General features: G+C 43.0%; 1 protein-coding gene across 1 annotated transcript; it reads right to left on the reverse strand.

Annotated features, from left to right (window-relative positions):
* Positions 1-3,803: 3,803 nt before the first annotated feature.
* On the reverse strand, positions 3,804-16,922 carry dnt (tyrosine-protein kinase Dnt). Its single transcript, XM_020949108.2, has 4 exons — positions 16,370-16,922; positions 5,276-6,440; positions 4,477-4,773; positions 3,804-4,404 (listed from the first exon to the last, which is right to left on the reverse strand). The coding sequence occupies exons 1-4, from the start codon at positions 16,518-16,520 to the stop codon at positions 4,293-4,295; spliced, it is 1,725 nt and encodes a 574-aa protein (XP_020804767.2). The 5' UTR covers positions 16,521-16,922; the 3' UTR covers positions 3,804-4,292.
* Between the last annotated feature and the right edge of the window lie 189 nt (positions 16,923-17,111).

The raw sequence follows: 17,111 nt of genomic DNA on the forward strand, positions 1-17,111 counted from the left end.
CTTACCTCACGGCTCCCACATGATTTACTACAACATTTCCTGTGGCCGCTTTCCACAACGCCACCAGACTCTGCCCCAACGCCCTGGTAGCTGCCATGTTTGACTTGATTTCGTCTAAATTGAGTTCAGTATCAACAGAAAATACTTCCGTTTCCTATGCCCTTTCCCTTTGCTGTTGTGTACCTTTGCCTGATTTTCAGTCAGTCCTGCACTGCAGAAAATTATTTGAAAATATATCCGGATTTAATTTAATTTCCGGTCTTTAGAAGTTGAATTATTTCGGAATTAAGGTGTGGAGATTTGTGAGGTTTTGCTTGATTCTGATATAATTTAAAGTACTTTCTAAGTCCTTCAACGCTGTAGACAACACCTCAAATACGTATCCCAACTTTGGAATCATAATAAGATTCATTTTTCCATTTAGCAATAGCTTACACATAGTTCCTATTTTTTAGAAGTATAGATAATGTCCAGGAATACGTCCTTTTTTAATACTTTTTTTCTCTGTGCAGCTGCAACACAGGGTAAAAAAAATAACCTTCCCACTAGTAACTTTTCCTCGTAGTTTTCGGTGTCGTTGTGTGTTTACCTTGGCAGCAACTCGTCTTCGTCTGTGTCCTGAATTCTGGGTCCTGGATCCTGAGTCCTGGGTCCTGAGTTCTGGGTCTTCGGTCCCTGGCACCTTCTTCATCGTCGAGGTGTTTGCCTTATTTTGAATGCTTTTTATGTTCAATTTGTTTCAATTTAATGTTGTTCTTGCCAAGGGATCAGGCTCGGTACCAGTGCCAGGATGCGTTGTATTTTACATGAATTTCAAATGTGTGGGTGTGGGTGTGTGCACCTTGTATGATAAATGGCATTAAAGGATTTGCGTGAATAACTCAGTTAGGACTTACACTTTTCTATCAGCCGAATAGTTGCCACAGACTCTGCTATCCAAACAAAATGTGCAATCGAATATGTTTATAAAGAGTGTCCCTTTGGGTGTGTCCTCTCGAAAAGGATTGCCAAAAAGGAGGTGCATAGAATAACCTTGGTTTCTTTTTATGGTAACATAAAACTATTAACAAGTGAAACTATATTTTTAGAAAAGTTTACTTGTTTATTTATATATTTGCAACCGAAATTGAAATTAAATGAACTTCTGGTTTATATTTTCCTGTAAACAATGGAACCTAGATAGCTACAACACACAAACACATAAATCTGTTCAAATTTTTGCCTCTAGGACAGTGTCCCCCCGGTGTTACCTGCTGTCTTCCAATTAAAACCAATTCCAAAATGTTTTGGCTTTTCCTATTTATTTGTGTGTTTTTCATTTCCACGAAATTGCGGCGCCAATGAACTAAATGGGCCACCTCTTTTACTCCTAACAACATTTCACTTGTAAAATTATATAGAAAACCCAATGAGATTTCTCTCCTATTGGGTCCAATATTGGTTTTTTGACCAACAAAAAAAATAAAAATAAAGCAAAATTTATGCGTCTACTTCCAATGAAACATTAAAATTCCATTAGCGGAAGCGAGCCGCATAAATTGTGCCGCTGCTCCCCTGGATAACAGTGGGGGATATTTTCCGATATTTTCCCCCATCCAATTTCCAGCTTATCGACAAATGACCAGAAATTATGCATTTTGTTTAGCTTTAATTGCAGCTCTCTGCCTATTTATTTAGTTCCCCAGCAGCTGAGAGAGAAGGCAGCGCGAACGATAATCGAAAATAATTTATAGAAAATAAATATTTCCACACAATGGCCCCGCCGTAGACGATGGGAAACTTGAACTTCCATTTTCATCTCGGATCGCTTTTTATAATGGAATGTTCAGAGGAATACGGGGTATATCTGAATGAATATATTTACAGAAAATTAAATTTATTCTTTTAAGGAAACATTTGGTATTTGTCAAGGCATTGTCAAGATTTTTATATGAACTCTAAGATATTTTAAGTAATTTTTTATAAAGTAATTATCAGTTATATACATATATTATTTAGATTAACTAGATTATTAGTTCTTCTATTATTTAGAAATTATTGTAAAACACTTCTTACTAGGTATCATAACGTCTTGCTTATCCCCTTCGAATTCTTAGCCATTTCTCGAGCCCTTTGGTATATTTTCTCTCAACAAATTTTCCTCGCATTTCCCCATTGTTGTTGTTTATTTAAGTTGTCATTAGAATGGTGCAAAGCAACGGCAGCTCCGGCAATCCGTGGCAGTTTGGCCATATAAACTTTTTAAATTATCACCGGAGCGCGGGTGGCAGGGCGATGGCTCTGCGGGACGGAGACGTGGGGGCTGCCACTTGAGGCAGACATCGATGTACATGGAAATCGCATGGCGATGTGAAATGAAAATGGAAATGGAAATGGTGGCACCCCGCACTCCAACTCCCTTCCCCCTCCCGGAGGCAGTTCGGGAACCCCTTTTCGGCTTCCAGCGAAAATGTTCGAAGAGTACATGACCATTGATGAGTCGGAGTGGGAGTGGAATCAATGTTGGTGGTGCTTGTCTGGCGATGGCGCCCCAAACAGAAGCCGGAAATGCGAGACAGTATTTTGCTTATCGTCTGGGAAGCTTGTTTACAAGGGGAACAGGCCCATGGTTCTGCGGAGGAAGTGCAGAATGCAACATGGGATTTACCAGCTAATGACATTACTTATAGGGAAAGATACTGAAATAACTCTATAAAAAGCTACATACCAAGTTAATTTTCAAACCAAGAATAATATCCCCAGAGCAGTAAAACAGTTAACTCATTGTGTACCATCACCTACACCTGTCGCTCTCCTAGATCCCCTAACAATAGTTTAGCATGCCACATTATCAACTAATAAGTATAAACAAACTATGCGCATAAGCAAACTGTTTGCGTTTCGGGAACTGGTAATGCCATCGTCCTGGGAATATACGATATATATGTATATATATTAGCAGCAACGGGGAAAAGTCACACAACAGGAACAGCAACAGGCAGCAAGTTTAAAGCCGCTTAAGGCCATAACCAGAAATGCCATGGCAAACGGAGCAGGTCAAGTCACACAAACACAAGGATTACCAGGAGGCAAGAGAACACTGTAGTTGTTGATATTTGTGTGTGTGTTGTGTGAGCTGCGGGGCAGCAGGTGCCAAGGATAAAGGAAGTTGATGCTGGGTAACAATGGCCAAAATGGCAAGGCAAAAGCAAAAGGCGATTCTGTCAAAATATTTACGATATGTCGTCGTCGTCGTCGTCGTCTCTCTGGCAATGGTTTCCCAAGTGCAAGAAGGACATGCCGACCGCCCACAAGCACTCACACAAACACACACAATGGCCAAAGGACGCAGGACATGTGTAGCACATGCTATTTGCGGGCTACACTGTTCGTTCGCAGGATATATATATTGCTTAGCTCATCTATGTTCGCTGCCAAGGACACGCTTCCCAAAGGCAACAAAAAAACAAAAAAAAATTGATTCATCTTGGAAAAATTCCTTTCAGCCTTCCCTACTTCTCACTTCGACCCAAAACATTGTCATGTAAAATTAAAATTTATGGCTAATTTGTGTGTGGGTGAATGTTACTTTGTTACCCAGGCCGTTTTCCTTCGGTGCCCTCAAGTGGGAAAGCCGTAAATTTCCTTCATTTGCCTGGGCGACTTTTCAATGGAAATGTGGAAAAGTGGAAAACAGTATGAGAGAGTGCCTAAGACCCTGACAAGGGCGAGGGCGTGACTTGTGCTGAAAAGAAACCCTTCGAAATGCGGCGATAAAACCTTAACGGCGCAACCATAAAATCGAATAAAAACAAATTTGGTAATTTCTGGAATTGTTTTGGCATATATGTGTGTATAATATATACGTGTATATATTTTTGTATATCATGTTTTAATCTCTCTCATATATATATAAACGGTAAATTGTCGAAATGCTAAACATGTATAGAATATGCTTCATAAATATGTATATTATGTGTTTGTTAAAACTTACGTATACGGTACATCTAAGTCTATTGATAAATATCACTATATTTGATTTCGGCATTCGGGCTTTATCTAGATGTGTTGGATATTAGGTGAAAAACTGTGAGTTCTACATAATTTTGTGAAAGATGTTTAGTGTGTCATAGAATAAGCTTAGAGATAAGTACCTAAAGAGCTGAATATTTTAACTATATGTACAGATGATGGGAACGCTAACGTTTAAACAAATGCGAGTAATCTACAGGACTTTTTTTTATGTTTTTGGGTAAGGTCCTAGAGGGACCTCTGCACTCTTCAGAAGAGCGGAACCCCTTGGGATCACCATCCTAGACATAGCGCGTGATTTGTGAATAGAATTCGGAGAGGCAAGACTGCAGCTGGGCAAAGGTCGGACGCTCGCCAGGTAGAAGGGCCCAACAATAGGCCATGATCGTGAACCTTTAACGAGATAAGAGATAATCCAATTAGTCAGGTTCGAATGAACAAGAACTATACGATTCCAATACTTACAGCTCATCGGGGCAGTTGAAGGGCTGGGCCAGACGATAGCCATCCTTCAGGTAGTGCTCCATCTCGAAGGGATCCACCTCGGCGTAGGGCTGCTTGGCCGAGGTGCACAGCTCCCACATCAGCACCCCAAAGGCCCACGAGTCGCTGGCCTCGGAGAACTGTTTGTGCTGCAGTGCCTCCAGTGACATCCACTTCACCGGCCGGTTCTCACTGTCCCCCAGGCAGTTGTAGTCCGAGGGGAAGAGGTCGCGCGACAGTGAGCTGTCCGACAGCTTAACCCGCAGCTGATCGTCAATGCTGGAAGAAAAGCATTAAATTAATAGGAATTTTAAGGTATATAATTAAAGATTTAGTTACTTTTCATTGCACCTAATCTGACACTCTATTTGAAGAACTATTAAAAAGATAACCAGACAAACTAACAAACCCATAAACAAGAATGTAACAACTGCAGCAACTAAAATACATTAAAGTATCTGGTTCGATTGGAAATTTGTATAACTAAATTATATTTATAAAATAGAATATAAAAGATTTCTCTTCAGCACAAATATTTCGAAATTTCCCACATTATATACATTTCCAAGTCATATAGAATTCTCTGGCAATAAATCCTATATAAAACTGATCATAAATTTTGATTAACCTTCAAATCGAAGCCGTCAATATTTATAAGAAATTCAATGTTTATAAACACGCAGCTAGCTCGGAGCAATGTTTATTCTACCGCATTCTTTTCTATGCATACAATATCTTGTGTATTTAGACATTTTATATATTGAGCTACATTTCTACTTACACACAGTTCCTGGTGGCTATATCCTTGTGCACCACTCCATGGCTATGCAGATGATCCAGGGCCATGGACAGCTGCGAGGCCATCATCACAATCTGAATGGTGGTCACGGTGCGGGCGCAGGCCGGATCGAGGAGGAATAGCTTTAGGTTGCGGGTATTATTCAGAGCCGGATAGAGGACGAAGGGTGTGGTGTGGTCTTCAATGGAGACGCCCAGGACGGAGAGTATTCCGGGATGCGAGGCTCCGTACAGCAGCATTCCCTCCTGGAGCAGCAGGAGCACCTGCATCTGGCTGGCATGCTGGGCCACTGTCTTCACTATGACATCCTGGTTGTCGTTGTAGGTGCCGCGATACACACGCCCAAAGGTTCCCTCCTGCAGGAGGCTAGACAGCCGCACCCGGCAACGCTCCACGGTCAGCTCGGAGATGCGACGATGCAGCTCCTCGGGATGCTGCTGCTCCACAGACACGGGCACCTTACGCGGCAGGGAGGAACCATGCACGGGGGCTATGATCGAGGGTGTCATGTACGCAGCCGATCCCATGGAGGACTGGCAAGGCGGATGGGTGTTCAGTCTCTGGAAACTGGACGTCCTCATGGGCTGTCCACCGTGCTGGTGATGCTGCCTCTTGTTGGCCGCTCCCCGGATACAGTAGGCAATCATCAGGAGACAGCATACCGATCCCATGGCCACAGACACACCCACTACCAGGGTGATCAGGCCAGTGGGCGGCAACATTACAGTCTCCAGCAGCTGGGGATCGTCCACATCCTCCGCGGGATCCTCGGCACTGTCATTCACAAGGCAGATCTTCTTGCGCCGAAACACCAGGTGGGTCACATTGTTCAGTGACCGATTTAGCACCACCTCCAGGCTGACAGTGACATCCACCTCGGCGGCCTTCAGTCCGGTGCACTTGAGGGCAATGGCCCAGGTCTGGATGGTGGTGGGGATCTCGCCGCTGTGCGACACATTGATCGCCGGTCGTGGCAGCACCTCCAGATCCGAGCTGACCACATTGATGCTATAAGGCAATCCCCGTCCCGCCAGTGACTGCCAGGTGAAGCTAATGTCCTTGACATTCGCCGGAACGGGTACAATAAAGTTCAAGGCATAGTTGTTGATGAGTCCCTCGCGAACGTAATAAACCTCTGCAGAGACACCTGGAAAAAAGGAAATGATTCAAATAAATAAAATGGATTTAAAATGATTTAAGTGATGTATCTCAAAAGTACAATGTTCACTTTTACCTCAAGTAAACTCCTACTTCCAAACTTAGCTTAGATATAGGTTTGTGTATATAGATTTCCCCCCCTTCGTGCCATCACCTGTGCTAGTTGATAAAACAAACTCATCGACTACTTTGCATGTAAATCTTTTCGAATGCACTCAGCGCAATGAGTTTTTCCCGGGAGATTTATCTTGAGGCTTGTTTGCTTAACCCGATCCGCAGACAGTCGCCGGCAACAGTTTTATATAAATAAACAAAACCAAAGAACAAGCGCTCGTGTTTGGGGGATTCCTTGGAAATATTCTCGAGTTTATCGCCAGTTGTATCTGTATCTAAATCTGTCCCTTGGAAATCTATGTGGAACACAAGAGCACGAACTGGATTTAGGGAGTAGCAACTGCAAACACACGAGATTCAGAGTCCCCGATCCCCGAGGTTGGCAAAACAAGAACGAGGTAAGGGACAGAACATGGAATATGGTCCCTGGGCTTCGATTGCCTGTGTTGCGGTTTGACCTGGGCTGGTTCCAGTTAATGAAACATCTTCGACAGGGTTTTTATTTATGTTTGTCTTTCCCTGTCTCATTTTTTTGTTTTTGGATATTCTGAGATGTCTGGCCGCGATTGCCAACTCATTTGGTTTGTTATGACGTCTTATGCTAATGATAATGAGGCCAGCAGGTAGCTCATATTGGTACCATCCCTCGTTCTTAACGAGGCTTCCACAGACCACACACACACGGACCAATTGAGCTCGTTGTGTGGACCAAAACAGTGACTGGGCCTCATTGCCCAATTTTACATTTCCAGCTCGGTGCACAGTGCATTCAACTTATTCCCCCAAAAGGAACCCCTCTATATATACAAGAACCGACAGCCTTTGGCAAACTCCAGGGCCAGGAAATAATTTACGAAAATCGCTGGAACACCCGACGGAACGTGGCGCGCACTTCCTTTGACAACTGGCAATAACAATAAAAATCAGCGAGCTTGTAGGTAGACAGACCCACAGACAGCAGCGTCCCAGACGCCGATGTGGATATAGAAATAGACGGAGGCAGGCCATGCCACAGGCACTCCCCGGCCAATGGCTCAACTGGGTGGCATATAAATTGTGTCAGACACGCGGGTATATGCACATGCACTTGCAAAAATAAACACACCAAGTGGGGTCTTCATAACATCTAAAAAGAACTAAGACAATCCTAGGTAATATGAACGCCAAGGGAGTCTGTTCTGGCTTCTACTTTTGACAGTAACTTGTGAAAATTAACACAGCTTGAAGACTAAGACTGAGATCTGAATATCACTTTAAAGTACTTAACTATCATATCAAATAGTTAAGAAAACGATAATGTATCTTAGAGATAGACTCATCTTTCACTCTCATTCCGAACAGTTTTAAAACGAAATTAACTATTGAATACAACTTTAAAATATAAATATAAACGAGAGTTCAATGAGTTTGCCTCGAATTTCCCCAAGTGCAGGCCCTGAAGACTAGACTTTCCAGCAAAAGTTGCCGACTTCCCCCTGCAATGTGCAACATGTTGCACGTTGGTGTTGCCCTGCTGCTGCGGCCACGACAAATTCCTCGGCAGCATTTTAAAAATAGCGCCCATGACTTAATCAAATGCAACGCGTCCTGGTCCCCCATCCTCTTGGCAAGCCTCCCTACAGGGCTTTGGGAGCAGCTCCTTAGACACACGTTTCCATTGACCCTTTTCATCGCGAAGGGGGGAAACAGAGATCCGGAGAGACATCTCAGCATGGCCAGGAGTTCACAGGTTCATGTGAAAGTTGCCGCTCTATTGCATTTTTACGAGGAGCCCCATCCCAGGGATGGGCTTTTGGTGGAGCCCGTGTCTTGGAGTGGATTCGCTGTCGTCTACCTCATGTCACGAGCAAATGTCACTTGCATGTGCCCGACGCGGGTCGGCTCTTGAACTTTTTTAACCTTTTTGTGCTCGTATTATCCTCGTGTTCATAACTGGCTGCTTTTTATACACTGCACAAGGAGAAAATTCTAGCAGGAACTAAGGAATTACCAAATATAATATGGAAGCACATAACTTAATGGAATAAACAATATGATCTTGATAGTAATTAATTTTGAGATGTGATCTTACTGATGTATTTATTTGTCTAATCTTCTATATTAATAATAGAATCCTGATTAATTCCAGTGATATCTTCTGCTGTGTGGGCGTGCCTGCGACTAGGATCTCATGGAGGATGTGGTGCCTGGCGATGGCGTCGATGGAGTCTCCCCATATCGTATGTCGAATTTTTCGGAGCGTGCAGTCATGACGCTGTCGCTGTGACTATTTTTTGCGACTTTTTAATAGCTTGCTACTGCTCAGAGTCACAGTCGTGACCATTGTTACAGTGCCGCCAGGAGCGGAGGATGCACAGGGAGGAGGGAGGAGGGAGGAGCACCCTGGCCTGACAACTGGACGGAGACACTCGCCCAGCGAAATATAAAAACACAACCAAAATGTCTGCGGTTCGGTTTCCAGTTTCGTGTAATTAGCGTTGCAATTCGTGAAGTGCTTTCCGCTGTGCCGATTTCCTATGCTGATTTTTCCCCCCAACCCAAGATCCGAAACAAAGACCAGCAAAAAAAATAAGAGTTTTCCCCGGGGTCACTCTCAGGGGTCAGTAGATTGGTAAAGACCATCTCATAACTCTAGCTCTTCTGTGCTGGGAGTGGTTCTTCGTGTGGGAAGTGAAGTTCTCAAAGGGAATTCGTTTTAAGAATAAAGGAGTAAGGGTTTCATATAGTTAACTTTACTAGCTAATAACTAGTACATCTCTTTTAACAGGAGAAGATTGATAACACTTTCCTTATTTAATTTAAAAACTCGTAGCTGCCAAACTAATAGATCTCTCCCATAATAAATTGAGGTTATTCCGTATATAGAGACCCCTGGTTATTTATGTATAAACAAAGCCCCGGAGACGGATAATTTATGAAAACTACTGGCAAAAGCAACACCTTCGATTTACTGTCCTCTGCCATCATCAACGTTCTTTCTCCATTATCTCGGTTGACAAATATCCCAGGCTCAGACTGGGACTACAAGCAATTTTGCTTAAGCAAACAGAGTGAAACGTGGGCCAGACGGACAGCCCGGGAATCGCTGGCATCTTTTATCTTGTCCCGGCAAACAAAATTGCAATAGATGATAAATGATGGTGAGCAACACCAGAGCGACTCCATCTGCACCGTAACCGCATTGAACTTTTGCAGCCTCCGCCCCCTGGAAGACTCTGCAACCCCCGACGATGATGCTAGCCAATATTCTGGGGGGTTTCCGCCATCTAATGGCTAATATGTCACTTTGGCTGCATTGGCTTGAGGAATCTGCTGCTTCGGGGACCCGGGTCCTTTGTGCAGTTTTGTGGCCAAATCGAAAAATAAATAAAACAAATGATCGGGAACCGCCTCCATGCCATGAACCCCCTTCAAAGCTCCCGGCTTATCACGCACAACAATCTCGCTTACAAGCCTTGGGCACCACCCCCCACAAAATGCCGCCCACCACATGTCAACATTTAACATGTTTTTGAGCCATGTCTCCACCAGCAGAACACCGGAACCCTGAGAGACCCCGAAACCATCCTGAACCATCCTGAACCCCCAAACTCGCATCCGTATCTCTCGTGCGAATCGTTTCTTAGTTGCCTCACGTCGTTATGATAAATGACGCTCCTTTTGTTTTGTTTTGCCTAATATATATTTTATTTTTCTTTTCTGCTTCCTCAAATGGTTTTTTCTAGCCGCCGGCTCAGCGTTCTCGTTCTCGTTTTCGGCTTTTGATTGTAACAAATTTGTGCCGGCAAAATTAGCCATCTCTTCGGGGCACAGGCTCAAGCGATCCAGCGATTTGGCACAGTTAGCGCTGTCATTTTGTTTTCCCTTTTTCTCGGGGTGGCCTCTCAAAAATTAGCTGAAATTAATCATTCAAATTTTCAGAGTTGACGTTTGCCAAACAATTTGGCCGGCTGACAAAAGGCTAAGACCGGCCGGCTTATTGTAACAGGCAGAATCAATAGTAATTAACCTTAATCGTTATTCATTTTTTGTCAGTTTTCTGTTGTCTTTCGAGTGTTGAGTGGCGAGAAAAGAGGACAGCCCCCCTAGAAATATGTGTATATACATTATATATATAATGGAGGATGATGCGGTTCAAGACTGAAGGCATATGAACATAATTAAGCTTCGAGAGGTTGCAGCTGCCAAGAAACTGGTTGTTTTTGAAACTAACCATACCAAAGATACGTTAAAAAGATGAATGGGTACCCGAAATAAGTAATGGGGGATTTTACATCTCAAAAAAGTATCTTAAACTAACTCAAAGTATCAAAGTATAAATAAATCTATAATAATCATGAAATCTAAGTATCTAAATATGCCAGAAAATTTCATTAAAGTCCCTTAAATCCCGACATGCATATCCATGAAATAGATATGCATCTCCCGCGAGATTCGTATCTGGAAGATGCCACTGTATCTGCCAGTTAGCCAAGCCATCTATCCTAATACTTCAGAGCCGTATCACGAATTTCTTCTCCATTGTGGGAATGTCAGTGGAATCGTGTTAGCGGCACATGCACATCTCACGGATACCCGTACTATGTACTACACGCCTAGTTAGCGATGCATCTAGATGCACCCGCGGTACTTTCCACGAGCGAACAAGCCGAATGCTTGTTTTTGTATCATCCGTTCGATACTTTCCATGTTACTTTCTGCAATGGACAAAACTCCCACAGTGCATAACCCAAATAAACAGTAGAACGACTCAATAAACAGAGCTCCGCGACAACAAAGGCCACATATGCACGCACTGCATCTATGTATCTCAGCATCTCTGCATCTCACCATCTACATATATGTGTATCTTTGCAGTTGCCCAAAGCTGCCACGCCCCCCCCCCCAGAGGCGCCCACATGTCATAGTGACATGAAAATAAACTCGGATGCAGTGCCAACGTTAAGCAGAGAAAATAAATTCCTATCTTATCTGGAAGTATTAACTATTATAATAAAATCTTGAATAAAAACATATTCCAGTAAGGAGAGTTTCAATTTGTGATTTAAAGATACGATATATCCACCTTTTTGGTTCAGATTCAGTGCAAATTTCATCAACTTTTCTCTCAGTGCTGTGAGAAAAGGCAAAACGGGCTTCATTGATGGCGCTTGTTGTTGTTTAATGTAAATATGATTATTCTTTTTTTCGCCATACTATGCATGCATGTACTCTATATAAAACATATACATATATGCAACATATATTGTATAGGGAGCACAAGCCGGCAAACAATGGATGATATTTATTATTGACATGCTCCCCCCCCCCCCCTGGATCTCCCTGCACCAGGCTTGTGGCAGCCCCCCGGCGGGGTTATCAGAGTTGTCAGTTGCCAGTGATAACCGCAGTCGCCGTCGCCATCAGCCCCTCCAGTAAGCCTTTGACGAGCATCGTTTATTTGCGGGGAAGTTCTGCTGTTGCTGCTGTTATATTGCCTGCAATCGGTTTATGCGATTTTCATTTGTTTAAATGCCGCTTGTTTTTTTGTCAATAGTTAGGTCTGGTAATGGAAATGGCTTTAAGCCCGGGCTTAGCCAAGTTTATGACGGTTTACAGTCACCAGACACATGAACCCATAAAATAAGTATGCAAATTGAGCCTCTGAGCCGCCCACCTGGCGGTGCCTGGTACCATGAACAAGGCCTAATCAAATTGCAGTTCCCAAAGCGACAAAAGTATAATGAAATTCGAGCAGGGAGGGAGAGAGAGATCTTGTTTGATTTGGCAGACACTTTATGACCCGCCAAGTGCCCATCAATATGTAATCAATAGCCCTGCGAGACCGCACGATCAGTGACCGCATTAAAAATAGATTGAAAATCAAATCGAAATATTTGAACTTGATGCCCAGACACGAACTTTTTGGGTTTGGGGACTGGGCCATAAGTCACGTACGAGCAGATAAAGATCTCTCCGAAGATCGTGGATCTGCGGAAGTGATTCCAAAACAGGGTGATAAAGTGAGGCCTCAAAAGATGATGATAATTCAATGATGCCTCAGATGATCAGTTATCCAGGCCAGCAAATGGAAATCTGATGGAATTTAATTCATACTGGAACAACTTAAGACATATCTTAGGATAAACTTTATAGAGATCAATATAGAATTGAATCCTCAACTTTCAGGTTACAGTTTTAACCAAAATAAAGACATAGTCAGAGATCCAGATCTAGCTCTATAAGCTATGATGATAATTCAATGATGCCTCAGATGATCAGTTATCCAGGCCAGCAAATGGAAATCTGATGGAATTTAATTCATACTGGAACATCTTAAGACATATCTTAGGATAAACTTTATAGGGATCAATATAGAATTGAATCCTCAACTTTCAGGTTAAAGTTTTAACCAAAATAAAGACATAGTCAGAGATCCAGATCTAGCTCTATAAGCCAAGTTTACTGTCCCCTTTCGCGATCACTAATTGAAGAGATAAGATCTGGCGACGAGGCAGCTGTGTCAACTCCTTCGGATAGCACTTTTTACGATCTGTCAGGTGAGCTGTTAACACTGGCACATCGTATAGCAAAAAAGTGCCACGATCAGGTCCATAAACTCTTGTCGCAGCCGGTCTTGGTCTTAGTCTTGGTTTCCCTCGATTTTCCTCCGTCTTTCGTGGGGGACAGCTTCATTAGCTAATGGCCACTTCATTATATTGACGGCGGCTAAGAGAGTCAGCCGATGCTGGACCATAAATTGGCAGCACCAATTAAAATATAGATCATGCCCGCTGATCATATCACATGCCACATGTATCTATCTATGTAGCAGGCGTACGCAAACCGTTAAGGGGAGCTCCAAGGAGCTGAGGATCGGTGGCGTTTCTTGGAAGGCTTTAAGCACGACCAGGAGGAGATGCCTTCCCTGGCTTCCCCAGTTGTGTGTTCGCTCACAATTATCGGATGGCCAGATCTTGGAAAGGCAGCCAAGAACAAGCCATAAAACCGGAGAAGCGCGCAAATGTCTCGACTGCTAACAAAACACGAAAGATACAGATGCGAGAGGAAAATATATATAAGAAAAGAAAAAAACAAGCTAAACGGAGAGCGTTGGGTGGGGGATAAACGAGATACAGGCCGGCGGCTTGTTACGGGCATCCGACAGATACAACAGCTTCGACGGTTAGGTGCTAAAAGTTGCCACAGTAGCGGCGCGTCGTGTGTGTATCTTCGAGATACTCGTACTTTGGCAGCTTGTTTGCGGTGTAAGCCGCTTAGCCGCGGCTCACTTCAAATAACAAAAGCCATCAATATGTTTCCCGATACCTATGCAAATATGAAAATATTTAAATTGGCCTAAACAAAAGCGGCCCGCGAGCTCTCAATTCATTTAACACAGTTGGTGGTAAATCTAACACATCCAACGTTAACGTTTTCCCCCGGAATATTCGAATAACCAAGAGTATCTGCGGCTAATTTATGGCCCAAAGCGCTGTTGGCCCAATCGATCATTTGAAAAGGGGGCGTTGTTAGCGATTTTAGCACATTCTTTTCGGCTCAAAAGTGTGAAAATCGTGCCGATGCCCCTAATCTCCGTTTGGGGGCCTTAATTGCAGCTTCATTAGACGGCGACAAACAGTAAAATTAAATCAAAGCACCCCAAGTGTTGGCAATAAAAAGTAGAGAAAAAGGAAAATTCCAAAGCGTCAATAAAGACCCATAAAACGTACCAGAACGAGGGAAAAAATAAGAAAACTGTGGCAATAAAATTAAATTTAAATAATGCACTTTTCGGCTATTTAAAATGTAGCGCGTGTCACAACACCAGCGAAAAGGTCGTTAAACGTCTTCTGGGTGCCTGGAATATGATTGGAATTGAAATCGGGAATAAAATGTGGGGGGGGGTCTGTACGATATTATTATGATCCAATCACTTGTGGATCGTGAGCCCAACCCATACGATCCCCTGGATTGTATTTCATGTGGCTGTCAGAGATGCCAGGAACTCTTTATGACTCTTTATGTCTGACTCAAAGTTTCTTTTAGCATTGAACTTTTGCCGGGACCCCGACCCCTGCTGTGGCGATGATAACAAGAAAAACCAAAAGGGAGAAAAACCAAACTTGTGTGATCATCGGCGAAGCTATAAATTAAGCGTAAATGCAAATGAATTTCATACAGACTCCCAACCACCCTGTAAAGCATAGCCCCTTTTTTGCCGCACACAAATCAAATGCAAATTATGCAGCTTAATTGATTTATGACTGGAGAAATACAAAGCCCTTGCGCCATTCCATAGTCTTTATCCTACGCCAGTCTGCAAAACTTTCCAGCTTTGTCTTAATTACCCCTCTCAGATGTTAAAGTTGCCTGCAAGTTGCAACAGTCTGCGGCGGCCCACGGTCGCTTTCAATCTGCCGCACATGGCGCATACTTGATTTCACGCCCCCGAAATTCGCAAATCTCAAATCCGGAATGCATACGTAAAATTATGCGCATCGTCATTGTCGTCGTCGTTGGCGGATCTGCTCCCACACACACACACACACACACATGGTAACAAATAGTAAGAAAACTTCGATTTACAGGACAACAAAAAAAAAAAAAACTGCATTGTGGGCGCAGTCACAGACTTGACATGCAAAAGACTACCAAAAATACGAGTACAGTGGGTGACGCTGATTGAAAGCTGGAACAGTGGGTCTATATTATTTAAAAGTAAGATAATAATATCGAATAAACAAATAATCTAGAAAACCAATGTTTTGAAGTGTACTCCGACACTATAAATATGTCAAATTTTTATAGCTAATTTCTAAATGTAAATTTAGAAAAATTAATTTGATTGTTTCTTATTCTGAAAATATTCTTTTCTCAACTGAACTTTTATTCTCAATTTAAACCCTACTGTGCAGTTCCTCCTGTCGTCCCCACCGACATCCTCTTCTTCTTCTTCTGCTCCTTCGAATGCTCCCAGTCACGTTTTGGTTTTGCCTTTCGTTGTTTTTGTTTTTCTGTTTTCGGTGTTGTTGTTGTCGCCTTCGCGTTGTCATCTCGTTTGCATGTCTATCTCTGTCTCAGTCGCCCCCTTGCTATCTGTCTCGCTTCGCTCAGCATGTTTCTGGAGCTTTTTTGTTGTTTCTGTTTTGGTTTTCACTGTTGTTGTTTTTGGGTGCAAAGGAATTTCGGGTTCCAAGAAATATTCAAAAATATTCCCCCAAACAGTGAAATAAATTTAATGTGCTGGCACTGTTGTAGCTGTTGTTGTTGTATGTTTATATTTGCTGCATTTCTTGTGTCTTTTGCTCTTCTCTGTACCTCCTCTTCTTCAATTTCATCCTCGTTTTACGAAGCGTAAAATTCCCTAACGAAGCAAACGAAAGTTAGTTCCCCGGTTGCTGTTTTTGTTGTTGTTTTCGCTGCTTTTGCCGTTGCGGGATGTTTGTTTATTTGTTTTACTGTTTAACAACACCTGCGGCATGGCGAGGCGTTGGTGCGAGGGCATCTAAATTAAGCCAAAAGCAAAAAAATAAACATAATTTTTAAGGGAAGCCAATATTTTTACAGTGCGCTTTTTTAACCGAACCGAAGATATAATTGGAAAACTTGAAGTTATCTCCATAATTTGGTTGACACACAAATTGCGTTCAACTGTTGTTGTTTTTTGCCTGCGAAGGGAGTGGGTAACAGAGACGGCAAAAGAGAGAGATAGATATAGGGGAGAAATCAATAACAAAGGGCGCGACCCGAAGATTGGAAGCAAAAACAAAACAAAAAGCGGAGAAGTAGCACAAAGTAGGTGAAAAGTGGGGGGAAACTCACCCAATAATCGCATCACTTCCACGGGGTTCAGGAAGACATTCAAATGTCCCGCGACGCCTCTGTCTGAGCTCAGCAGCAGCGCTGCCAGCGCCAGCAGAGATAGCAACAGTGTTTTTCTGCTCATATTCGCTGTTTTTCCAGCGGATTCCATTCGAATTGATGCAATTTTCGCGATTTCTTTGCTTTTCTATCACACACCGCAATTCGTAAACAATCTCTGCGAACGACCAGCACAAAGCAAACGCCAAACAAAAGACAGGGAGAGAGCGGTCACAGAGAGAACGAGAGAGCGCGAGTGCGAGTGCGACGGCGTCGTTAGTACCAATGTGGCAGCAAAAACATGATTTAACCGCGAAAAACCATCACAAATTCGTTTTAATTTAGCACATTTCTTAGAAAATCACTCAATGCTATTTGTCAACTATGTTTTCACGTTTTTCCTTACGATTTTCACTTATGCTCGAGCGTTTTCATTGCCGACGCGCTGAAATTTCTCAACATCTCGGTCCGAGTGAATGTGCGACAAGAGTAAAAAAAATTTCGAGATACAGGCAGAGTAAAACAAACTTTGAGATACAGGCCGATTTGTGTTCGGCTGAGAGACCCGAACACACTTCGTGTCGTGTCTCTTTGCCAGGTACAGATACAGATACACATTAACAGCTGTTAAGTTCAGAATGCTTGAAGTCGGCTCTCTTATGCTCTCTTTACTCCCTCCCGCTGAACGTTATTGTTTTTTAGG

This window comes from Drosophila serrata, unplaced genomic scaffold (genome assembly GCF_035046125.1).
Source record: "Drosophila serrata isolate PLE 108 unplaced genomic scaffold, ASM3504612v1 contig_302, whole genome shotgun sequence".
In the NCBI taxonomy this organism is placed as follows: domain Eukaryota; kingdom Metazoa; phylum Arthropoda; class Insecta; order Diptera; family Drosophilidae; genus Drosophila; species Drosophila serrata.